This window comes from Diceros bicornis, chromosome 28 (assembly GCF_020826845.1).
Source record: "Diceros bicornis minor isolate mBicDic1 chromosome 28, mDicBic1.mat.cur, whole genome shotgun sequence".
Classification (NCBI taxonomy): Eukaryota; Metazoa; Chordata; class Mammalia; order Perissodactyla; family Rhinocerotidae; genus Diceros; species Diceros bicornis.
The window spans coordinates 24588813-24601514 of record NC_080767.1 but is presented as its reverse complement, the minus strand read 5'-3'; the positions used below and the strand labels follow the sequence as shown (position 1 = coordinate 24601514).

Here is a 12702-nt window from a genome sequence, read left to right as displayed (position 1 = left end):
CCAGGGCCCAACTCAGCCTGGCTGGCGGGTGACAGCTGGCTGGAGAGCAGGCCAGAGTCTCTATTGTCACCACACACTCCCTATGTTCACGACCACCCAGGCTGGTGGCTGGAACTGCCGGAGCAGAGGAGGAGGAGACAGCATGTGCCAGGCAAGGGAAAGGGGATGAGGGCTGCTTTAGGGGGAAAAAGCAGCGCTTCCCTGATTGCAAAATCCTGCTCCTAAAGCTTTTTGGTTCCTGATTCTGACTTTGGGTGGAATTCCAGAGAGCACAGTAGGTGCCACTGTGGGGTGAGGATGTGGACTTTAGACCACAGTTGGATTCCTGTTACGGCTCCCCTTTTAAGGAACTGTGGGATCGTACATGACATCACCATTCTGAGCTCAGTCCTCTCATCTCTAAAATGGGCTAATAACATCTGCCTTATGGGATTGAACTAGAAAATGGTCTATAAAACACATACAGCAGAGCCTGGTGAGCTTCCCTGTCTCCTGCCTACCTCTCCCCTTTATAATGTGCTCGCTCCTATTTCTCCAACACTCCTCCCTCTCTTCCCCATTTTAGCTGCTCTGTTTGTGCTATGCTCTAACACCTGTCTTGCCTTTCTTCTCCTTGTGTCCTCCTCCTCATCATCATGATCCTCATCTTCCTTCAAGAGCCAATGTATTGCTACCTCCTGCAGGAAGCTTTCCCCAACCAGCCCAGGAAGAATTCATTGCTTCCTCTTGGGGATCTCATGATGTATTTTTATGCATCTAGGCTACAAGTGTTCACTCTGCTTCATATTACACATCTTCATTTGTTGTCTCTGACCCCAGCTTGTACACTTCTTGAGGGCAGGGACTTTGTCTGGGGACCTCTGAGTGCCGAGTATCTAGCTGAGGTTCTGGTACCCAGCAGGTGCTAAGGAACGTGGAAATGCATCCCCTCCATGGTACATTCCGCAGCTCTAAGTGTGGCTGCGATAAACTTGTCTCATCCTAGAGGGAACAGAAGAGGGGGCAGAGAGGGGCTAGCATTTGCATGATTGCACGACATGCATTGTCTTATTTATTTCACCCAGTCCCCAGCCAGCCTGCCAGGAAACATCACAGTGATGCATTTGCAGATGAGGAAACCAGAGCTCAGAGAGAGTCACTCGTGCAAGGACACATCCTTGGGAGCTTGTTAAATTTTGTTCTCTGAAGCCAAAGTCTTTCCATCTTTCATCGCATCCCATGTGCCCCTCCAGGAAGGAATGATTTGGGTATGATCATAGCTGAGTTTTAATTTCCTGTCTCTTTTTATCTAGACCCAAGCTTCTGACTATATAAATTTACACATATTCAGGGAGAAGCTTTCTCCCTCAAAGTGTCGGTCCAGGCAGAGGCTCTCAACCTGGGGTCCATGCTGGAGGTCCGTGAAATTACATGGGAAAATAATACGTTTTTACTTTCACCAACCTCTCATTGAAATTGAGCATTTCCTTCTCAGACAAACACGAGTGTATTAGCAGCTCCTGTGAGTTTGTCACCGATTGAAATTACATGTAGTTTTATATCATATTTCATTTGTTGTTTCATTTGGTGCAGATGTCTTAAAATATAGTTTACGCTCTTCAAATACTTCGAATTTACGGCTGTTATTACATCTGTTACTAGATCTTGTTAGTTAATGTGTCAATAAAGAAACATATATATTATTGCATTACAGTTGGCTTTTAAAAAATATTTTGATAAATGGTTCCTTTTGTAATGCTTCTTGCATTTGATTTTATGTATTTAAAAACATTATTCTAAGATGTGGCTCATGTGCTTCTGGAGACTGACAAAGGGGTCCTGGGCACCGACTTAAGAACCCCTGTTCTCTGGGCTTAAATAATTTTCAGGATTGATGAAAAGGAGGCTATTGTTAGTGACAACAATCAGAACAACAAAAGCGAGGGTAACGGTCTTTGCTATGCACTTGGTGCTTGGTGGAGCAGTTCAGGTCAGTTTGCGTTGATTCATTCACTCATTCATTCATTCATCCATCCAATAAAAATCTGGGTGCCTGTACAACATCTCAGGCACTGCTCAAGGCACTGGACTGCAGTGAGCATGACAGAGCCCCTGCCTTCACAGAGCTTTTGTTACCTCATGTGATCTTCATGGTGACCTGAGAGTTAGGGGTTATTATCGTTGATCTATACATGAGGACGCTGAAGCTCGGAGAACTTCAATAAACTGGTAAAGTTTTCTCAGCTGATGAGTGGCAGGGGTTGGGTGTGAGCCCGGAGCTTCCTCAGTTATATTTATTTCTGATATCTCTGCTGATTGTATAAGTCCCTTGATTTCCTTAGGTGCAAAATAATGGAAATAAAATATATTCTCTCTCTTTCTGTCTCTCTTTTTCTCTCTATCTCTCTGCCCCCTCCATACTTACATTTCTACCTTACTGTTATTGAAATCTGAACGGGAAGGACCCTTAGGGTTCATCTCATCATTGTATAAATGTGGAACCTGAGGCCCAGAGAGGGTAGAGGGTCACCCAGGGACACAGAGCAGAGCGAGGCAGAGCTGGACTCAGATCTCACACATGGAGCTGCCAGGCCAGTGCCCTTCCTGCTAGAGGACAAAGCCCCACTTACTCTCTAGTGGTGGGCTCTCCTGGCTCCAGGTAACCCCCTCTGCCATTCCAGATCACCAGGGTCCCCCACCCTCCCTGGGCAGCAGGACACACCCCCAGCTGGGCTTTCTGAGCAACTGCTCCTGAGAACGCAGTGCCCTCCCACCTCTGGAGCCCATCTTAATGAGCTTCTCTCTGAGATGAGAGCAGTGGAGCTCACAATGACTCCGTGTGGGCATTTTATGAATAAATAATCCTCAAGACTTAGATTCTGTCACTGAACCTTTTTCTGTTTCCTTTTAAAAATAATGATGGGGTTTGCAAGGGGTAGGAGAAAGAGGGGTGGGCACAGAGGAGAATTTCTATGACTGAGCAGTCAGGACAACCCCAGGGAGGAGGTGATGGCTTTTCGCCAGAGGAACAGTGGCCTCAGCGATCAGATGGTCTCCACAGTCATTGTGCAGGTGTGGGGGGTGGGTAGTGAGGGGACACGCATTATCCCAACACTCCTGGGGAGAACCCTGGTGTGACAAAATGTCACCAGGCCTAATACTCTCCGGGGGAATCTGCTTTCCCCATGCCCATCCTCTACCCCCACTCCCTAGATTAGATTGGCCCCTCTGCTGTATGCTCTCATAGTACCCGGTATTTTTTAAGCATCTATCATAGTTTGTAATTATAGATATAGACATAGTTATAGATATAGATATAGATATGGATATAGATATAGATATAGGTGGATGTAGACATATATATAGACATAGATAGAGATATAGACATAGATATGGATATAGATATAGATACAGATATATAGACATATATATATAGATATTGATACAGATGTAGACATATAGACATAGATATAGACATAGATATATGTAGAGACATAGATACAGATATAGATAGAGATATATAAATATAGACATAGACAGAGATGTATATATAGACATTGATACAGATACAGATAGAGACATAGATGCATATATAGACATAGATACAAATATAGATATAGATATATAGATATAGACATATATATAGACATAGGCATAGATATATTATATAGAGATATAGATATAGATACAGATATAGATATTTAGACATAGACATAGACATAGATATATGTAGAGACATAGATACAAATATAGGTAGAGATATATAAATATAGATATAGACATAGATGTATATATAGACATAGATACAGATATAGATATAGACATATATGTATATATAGATATAGATACAAATATAGATATAGATATACAGATATAGACATAGATACAGATATAGATATATAGTATAGACATAGGCATAGATATAGATATGGACATATCTATATCTGTAGATGTAGATATAGATGTAGATATAGACAGATATAGACATAGGCATAGATCAGATATATAGATATAGATATAGATACAGATATAGACATAGATATAGACATAGGCATAGATATAGAGTCAGGATCTTACTGGGTGACTCTGTTCCATTAACTGGACTCTAAGTTCCAGGAGAACCAAGGCCTCATCTGTTTTGCTCTTTTCTGTAGACCTAACCTCCAGCCCTCATGGAGAGTGCTGGGTAAATATCTGTGAAATGAACAAATGCATTTCCAAACCACGGCACCCCTTACTGAGGGCCACTTGGGCCTGGTGATGATGAGGGGCATTTGCATCTTTTATGTCACTGAGCCCTAATCACGACCCTGTGTGTTGAATACTATTGTTCCCATTTCACAGATGGGCAATGGACACTCACAATCATTTTCTCTTTGTCGCCAAGACCACGCAGCTGCTGGGCCTTATTGGTCCCTTCTCCTCTTCCTTCCCGGCCTGTGCTTATTCCGTGAACAGCTGCCGTACACCCCGTGGGCTGGGGGACGTGCAATAGGAGGAATCTCAGCACGCAGGATGCTTAAGAGCTACTCAAAGGCAAAGACATTCGCAGGAAGCTCTGAGACCACTCTTCACAGCAGTATATACGCTTGACCTAAATTAGTGCAAACTGGAATTGCTGGGGGAAGGGGAATGACAAGTGTCAGCTGGAACACCAGTCCCAGAATCGCCGAGTGGGAAGGGATCTTAAAGAGGAAGACAGGACACTATGGGGGTTGGAGTCGGACACACCCCCCGGGCTCTGCCGCTATGACTCTCTGTGTGACACAGGGCAAGGCCCCCCCACCTCGGTAAGCGCCAGGTCCTGCATGTGAGTGTGTGCATATTTTTACTCAACAAAATGGCGATAAGAATAGCACCATCCCACAGGGCTATGACAAGAATTAAATGAGATAATCCACGTTAAGTCAAAATTCTCATGTTGAAAGTTGTCAGTAGAGATTAGCCATTGTTGTTGTTACTGTCACCATGATATTGTACAGTCCTCTTCTGGAAGCTTGACTCTCCTCCACAACCATCCCAGAGCATGGCCATCTCTCCTCAGTTTGCATTCCTGCAGTGGCCAGCAGCAGCAGGATTTTGGGAGAGAGCGGCCCATTGCTCAATAACTCTGACTTTAGAAAAGCCCAAATCTGCCTCCCTCTGGCTTGTGCTGGCTCACCGCTGCCCAGAAGCCTTTTTCCAACTCATCTTTACAAAGCAGTTGCCATGTTGCCAGCCACTCTCCTAACACTATACCTACATTATCTTCAGCAGGTCTCAAAACCGCCTAATCCTCCAAAGGGTGCCTCAGCTTCTTCGTCTATATAATGGGAATGATCATAGCATTTACCTCAACGTGTTTTTATGAGGATTCAGTAGGTTGACACATGTAATGCTTGAAACATTTCCTGGCATATTATGAATGCTCAATAAGCATGAACTATTATTGTTGCTGTTATTGTTATTGCCATAATGATTTTTATAAAATACTAATCTATATTATTAGTCTAAATAAAAGCAGGATCTGTTTTTAGAACTCTTTGGTGGCCACCCACAGCTCTCGGGGTGAAATCCAGGATCGCTAAGGCCTGGCGCACAGACTTGGTCTAGCCTGGCCCCTGACAAGTTCTGCTCTTCCGTCTTTTGCCACCTCTATCTTCTCCTCAACACGCCACCTTCCTTGCATCGCTTGAAGTTCCCCTAATCAGAGTATACCCTCTCTTACCTCCAGGCCTTAGCATATTCTCTCCCCTCTGCTGGAATACCCTTATCCCACACCACCCTCCTTCATTTGGCTAATTGCTACTTATCCTTCATGCCTCAGGGTCAATATTGCTCCCTCCAAAAAGCCTTATCTGACCCCCCACTTCCAAGGTCTGGGTTGGGAGCCTCATTATAGTCCTATGGGCCCAGTTATATTGCTAGGTTAGTTTCTTTTGCTGTTTTTTTCCTCTCTCCCTAGCACATGCTATGTCACGTCTATTCCTGTGTCTCCCAGGAACCAACCCAGAGTACAGAACAAATTAGCCATCAGTGAAAAAATTTACATGAGTCAATGGACAATGTGGGATCCCGGGTCCTCCTTCTGTTCTCTCCGTGCATTCAGAGGTCACGGTTCTTGCGACTTTGAGGGACACTCAGATGGTCCTAATTACTGCCAGTTGTTGGGCACTTTCTGTGTGCAGGACACTTTACATCTATTATCTAATTTATTTCTCGTGCTAACTCTCCAGCTAGGTATTAATATCCCCACTTTTCAGATGATAAAATGGAATCTCAGGGTTAAAGGGAACTTTCTCAAGGTCTCATCGTGAGTGAATCTGGGAGACAAACCTGCCTCATATCCATTCTTCTACACTGCTGCTCATGCTGCTGGGGGCCCAGAAGCCTCCCTAAACCCTGGGACAGTTGGGGCAAGAGGGCAGCTGGATTCCTATGAAGTGGCTGTCCTGGGTTCCTCTCTCCCGAGGCTCTCAGGAAACAAGGCTGCCCGTTGTTATCAGAGAAGGATTAGTCTGCACCCTTGGGGGCTTGTCACTGTCTGGGCCCTGAGTCATCCATTCACACCTCTCAATGAGTGACATAGATCTTTCCCGGTGTTTATTAACAGCGGGCCACTTCGGCATCTGTTCCCAGCCACCCTGCCTAATGCTCACCCTGCGTGGGGCTCATGTGACTCAGCCAAATGGGCCCCCCCGTGATGCTTTTACACTTGAGCAATCGGATAGTGAGGGGATGGCAGCCTCACCAGCCCAGGTGGTGGGGGAGGGTCTGGCTGACGCAGTTTTGAAACCAGTTATCAGAATTACGATGTCAGAGCTGGAGAGATGCTTGGAAACATCTTGGACAGTGTCTGGACTTAAGAGGTGCAGAAACAGAGGCACAGAGAAGCCAAAGGAGAGCCATAATAATCCTCATCTCAGTACCAGACGTGTAGTAGATGCTCAAATATTTGTTGAATGAATGAACACTGAGTAGATTTGCATTGGGTTTTAGAATTTAGAAAACACGTTTCTATGCATCATGTCATTGCATTCTCACAATAATCCCACATGGTTGGGGGCCAGACAGATGCTGTTCCCATTTTACAGATGAGAAGACTGAGGGTCAGAAGAAACTTCATGTAGGAGAAAGAATGTGGGTTCTGGAGTTTGACGTACCTGGGTTCAAATCCTACTACCCACACTGACCTGTGGGTTTTCCCATGTAAAACAGGAAATAGCCATCCAGCCTGCGGTGTCCATTTGTAAATACAGTTATATTGAAAGACAGCCATACTCATTCATTGCATTTTGCATATCGTCATTGCATATTGTCTATGGCTGCCGATGCGCTGCAAAAGCAGAGTTGAGTAGTTAGGACAGAGACCAGGGCTTGCAAAACCTAAGATATTTACTATGGATTCCGATATAGAAAAGTTTGCCAACCCCTGTTCTGTAGGGTGCTTGAGAGAATGTGTGTGAAATGCCCTCCACACAATGCCTGGGATGTGGTAGGTGCTTAATTAATGTTGGCCTTTTCTCCTCTCAAGTGAAGGCACAGATCACACGGAAAGTGGCTTCCTCGTGGTCCTTTTTCTAAGACTTTGCAGGCCTTGTCAACACCACATGTAACATGCACAGTCTGGAGCTGGAAGGGCTGGCGTGGTGTTAGGAGCACTGGAGTAAAAGCCAGGGACCATGGTGTTCCAGCCTTGGCTCTGTCCTACTGTGTGAGCTTGAGAACTTCCCTCTGAGCTGTGAGTAGTGGATTGAGTAGTGTCCCTCCAAAACTCATATCCACGCAGAACCTCAGAATGTGACTGTATTTGCAAATAAGGTCTTTGCAAGTGTAATTAAGACAGAGTCACAATGATTAGGGCGGGCCCTAAATCCAATGGGTGGTGTCCTTATAACAAGAGGAAATGACAGACAGACACAAGGAAGAAGGACGTGTGATGATAAAGACAGAGATTGGAGTGATGCAGCTACAAGCCAGGGAATGCCAAGAGTTGCCAAGAGTTGCCAAGAGCCGTGAGGAGCTATGAAGAGGCAAGGAAGGATTTTCCCCTTAGAGCCTACAGAGGAAGAGTGGCCCTGCTGACATCTTGATTTTGGACTTCCAACCTCCAGAACTGTGAGAGAATAAACTGTTGTCTGGAGTCACCCAGTTTGTGGTACTCATGATGCCAGCTCTAGGAAATGAGTACACCATGCCGTTTGGTTCCAGTGTGGATTGAGGCTGTTGTAGCAGGTGCACAACCCAGGAGGTAGCACAGGTTGGTTTACAAAGGTTGCACAGGCTCTACCCTTCCAGTTCTTCCTCCCCTAAGACACAGAGGCACTGGATACAGATTTCTATCCGCTTTACTGTTATGACAGCTCTGACTTGGCCAAGGGCATGGAGCACGTTGGGCAAGCTTAATCATGGTTTGGAGAAAACTCAGGACTTGATGTCAGTTGGACTCACCCACCCTGACCTCAGTGCTTCACACGGGTGTGTGACATATCTCCCCAAGACCCAGTTTCTCCAGCTGCACAATGGGAGTAAAAATGTGTACCTCGTAGGGCTGTGGTGGAAATCACAGGAGATAGCTCAGGGCAGGAACCTAGCACAGATCTCGGCACATGGCAGATGCTCAGGACATCACAGATGATGAAGAGGATGTTGGTGATGATGGTGATTTCTGGCAAAGCTGGCACTCTCACCCAGACCTCCTGATTCCCTGCTGCAGTGCCTGTCACTCCAGCCCACCTTCACCTCCAGTGCTATTCCCTTGTCCCTTTGCCTCCTGCTCTTTGGGCAGCTCTAAGCTCCAACAGACCCCAGACCCTGGATTCAGCACCAGGGATGAGGGATTGAGTCCTGAATTAAGAAAATGTCAGCATCTGCCTTGAGCACCTTCTCTCACTTGTGCCCAGATTCCTCATTTTCCCAGCCTGACACAATCACTCTAGACCCAGTAACAGCCCCTGTGTCAGATCTTTGTGTTTTAAATAATGTTCCCCTCATGGAACTGATGTGTACGCAGGATCCATCCTTTGAAAAGCTAACAGCTGCCTTATTTGTATAGCCTGAGCTGTCTCTAGGTGCCACGGGAAGGTGACATTTTTTGCTTGCTTTTCTCTTCTCTTTCTTTGTTTCCCTCTGTTGTTCTCTGTCTCTGCTCTTGTTGTCTCTGTGTGTGTTCTTTTCCACTCATGCTGTGTCTTTCTCTTCACTCTCATTCTGTGTCTTTCTGAGTCTGTATCCTCCCCCCATCCCCTTCCCTCTCCCCCTCTTCCTCCCTTCTCTGCCTTCTCGCCTCCTCTCCCTCTCCTCCATACACTACACATTTGTCTGCTCACCTTGATGTTTTCTCCTTGTTGAATCTCTTTGTTTCTTACTCCTGTCTTCCTCTGTCTTTCTCCTAATCTAGCTCTTTAATTTTAGCTCTTTTCACACATTTTCTCTGTCTCCCTTTGATTCTCTGTCTATGGCAATCCTCTGGGTGTGTCTCTCTTTCTCTCTATCTCTTTCTCTCTATCTGTCTAACCATCCATCCATGAATGCATCCATCCATCCATCCATCCATCCATCCATATCTATCTACATACCTCTCTACTATCTATCTATGTATCCATCCATCCATCCATCTTCTTCTGGATGACTGTTTCTGCCTGTCAGTTTCTCTTCTTTCTTTCTAGAAGTTTCTCTACATTTCTCTTTTCTTGCTCTCCAGTTTCTCAGATTATCTCTCGTCTGTTTTTATCTCCTCCTCTCATTTCCCACATCTTCTCCCTCTAAGGATATTAATATTTTAATAGTCTAATGTCTTCCCAGGATCCTCAACCTTTTCCATGATTCAAAAGTGGCAAGTCTCCCAAGAGCTTCAGTTCGGGAACTGTTCATTCTCTTCCCTCACCCACTCTATACAAGTTAGGAAGAGAGAGGTAGTCTGGCAGCTCTCCTCACCTTGTCTCCTTTGTGCCTACACTACAGCCCTACGCATGAGGGTTTGGAATGGGAACCCAGAGTTGGGGGGCGGGGCAGGAGAGTGTCTTGTTGGAGAGACTCTTGGTAAAACTACTGATTGGTGGAGGCTGCAGCCATGCCTTCTAGTATTTTCTTTGTTTCATTTGAAAACATTTACTTAGCACAAGTGCTTACCAGGCCTTGTTCCTGTGGCTAAAGAGGGATGAGTAAATCTCGAGCCCCTCGCTCAAAAAGCTTACGGTCTCTCTGGGAAACCATAAAGCTGATAATTAAGATCAATAAGATAATAGATTTTAAAAATGTACTCAAAGGGAAAAGGAATTAATTCTGGTGGGGAGAAGTGAGGAGCTTTCTCAAAGGAGGTCATAGTAAGCTCTGTGGCGGTAAAGACTTTTTCCACTGTCACTGTTGCATCCCCAGTACCTAGAATAGTGCCTGGTACATAAAAGCACTCAATAAGCAATGCACTGTAGGAAGGAAAGAAGGAAGGGAGGGAGGGAGGAAGAGAGGAAGGAAGGAGGGAGGGAAGGAAGGGGGGAGGGAGGGAGGAAAGGAGGGATGGAAGGAAGGAATTTGAATATTTTTGAAGGATTCTTAGGATTTTGTCAGGGAGAAAAGATAGAAATGAACATCCCAGACAGAAGTAAGAGCATGATTAAGGATTCAGAGAGGTGAAGGTATATACTGCACTCAGATTCCCTCTTCAGGGCTGACCCACCCATCCCCCAGATGGTGGCTGATGGTTCACAGCTGCATCCTCATTGGTCATTGCCTTCAGCCACAGGCAACTGCCTCACCCAAGGATACCCCCTTCCAGATGGCATCCCTTGGCCAATGACTGGCTGATGTGGTGATGCAGAAGCCTGGAATCCCTTGCTTCCATTTAGGGTACCCTAAAGGGCCATCCCAGCTCCAGAGCTCCCCTCAGGACCAATGAGGTTTCAGATCCACATGGCATCAACCACATTATGGGTCAGCCTCACCTTTTGCCCAATCCTGCCTTGCTCACTTCCTACAGGTGTATCCCGAGAGGGCTCCTCAATAACCCCGCTGTATGCACCTCTCCATTTAAGAGTCTGTTTTCAGGGAGACTGACCTAAGATTGTGTGTTTAGGGAATGAGAAGAGACCTGTGGCTAGCAGACAGAGAATATGAGTACAGGGTATATGTAGCTGAACAGCTAGGCAGGAACCAGATTATGAAGAGCCTTGAATGCAGAAGAAGCTAATTTAGATTTTCTTGTATAAGAAATGGAGAACAATTGATCAATAGAGTATCTAATTAGAGCTGGGATTTACCAAGTTCATGGTAGTCAGTGTGAAAGATGGGATGAAAGGGAATAAGACTGGAGACAGGGAATAAGCTAGGAGACCCAAACCTGGAGCTCCAGGCCTAAGGAGGGAAAGATTAGGAGAAGGGATGAAGGAGGGTCCAGGACATCACCAATAGTGCTCATTGGTGTCTTGTTGCTACGTGTGCATACACAGGTACCTGCCTTCTTTCACAGTTCTGGATTCCATGAGTCACATATATGGAAGACTATGCTGCCTCTCCTCACTGCCTGTGGTGCCCTTTTAGTATCTCCTGCAAGCATGGGCATCACAGATACTCACAGATACAGTGCTGAGATTCCTTATTTGGGGCCATTTCCCCAGAAAACAACATCCAGAAACTTCTACATGTATCTCTCATCTTATAGAATTTTGGCGGATCCATGGATTATGACATCTTGTCCAGTCTTATGTCTTGGGAGCCTCATTTGGAAGGAATCGTGCATTTGCCTAGAATGCCACGATCTTTCCAAAAGCTGTTGCTACCAGTCTTGATGGTGTGACTTGTATGCAATGGTCTGAAAAAAAGAAGTTCTAGGATCCTAGGGTCAGACAGTCCTGTTTGGTGTCTTGGCTCTGCTGTTTATAGGCTGTATGATTCGGGGTAAGCCCCACACTTTTGATAATTTCAATTTATATCCATAAAGTTTGAATAATAGGAATGTGCCCATTTTGCAGGTTTGCTATGGGGAGCTCCGCAATCTGTGGAAATGTATATAAAGCAAGTTAAGAGTTGTGTAGTAGGGAGAGCTTTCTCTTTGGATGCAAGGGGAGCTTGGCACAAACTTCGGTTCTGCCACAGTACAAGCTGGGTGGCCTGCAGCAAGACAGGTCACCCTTCTGAGCCACAGTTCACTTTTTGGTAAAATGGAAATCTCATACCTACCTTCCAAAATTATGAGGATTAGTGAAGTAAAGGGTACAAAGTTCCAAGTATGTTCCTCTTCATCACAACTAGACTTAAACACTGTGTCACATGGTGGTATACCTATTGGGTTTGTTCTTCTTGCTTTTCTTTTCTTCTTACTTTCTTTTTAAATATGTATTTGTATCATTTTCTTACAAATATAATAAATGACGATCTCAAATGTAATGAATTCACATTTAATTTTTTTTGATCTAATGATGCCAATGTCTCTGGGTTTTAACCATCCCCTTTCTCTCCAAGGGAAGAAGCAATGCTGTCTACATATTTTGAAACCATCAATGACCTGCTGTCCTCCTTTGGGCCAGTTCGTGACTGTTCTCGGAACAATGGTGGCTGCACTCGAAACTTCAAGTGCGTGTCTGATCGCCAGGTGGACTCCTCAGGATGTGTGGTAAGTGCCCATTGGCTCTGGAACATGGCACTGGCCCAAGTGCCAAGGCTACTTGCTGAAGGCCCCTCCCTGTGAGGGGGAGCTGGTCACAGAGGACAACACTACTGATAGTTCCTGCTTCTGTGCCCTTCGGCACA

At 45.3% G+C, this 12702-nt stretch overlaps 1 protein-coding gene across 6 annotated transcripts in view; it reads left to right on the top strand.

The window, feature by feature from the left end:
- Positions 1-12702, top strand: part of ASTN2 (astrotactin 2) — an 831863-nt gene that overhangs the window by 473216 nt on the left and 345945 nt on the right. For 5 of the 6 annotated variants that reach the window (XM_058523878.1, XM_058523879.1, XM_058523877.1 and 2 more), the window contains one exon: positions 12415-12565. In XM_058523878.1, the coding sequence (XP_058379861.1) occupies positions 12415-12565 (151 nt within the window). Of the gene's footprint in view, positions 1-4426; positions 4770-12414; positions 12566-12702 lie in introns of those variants that run through there. The other variant, XM_058523881.1, reaches the window with a different exon arrangement.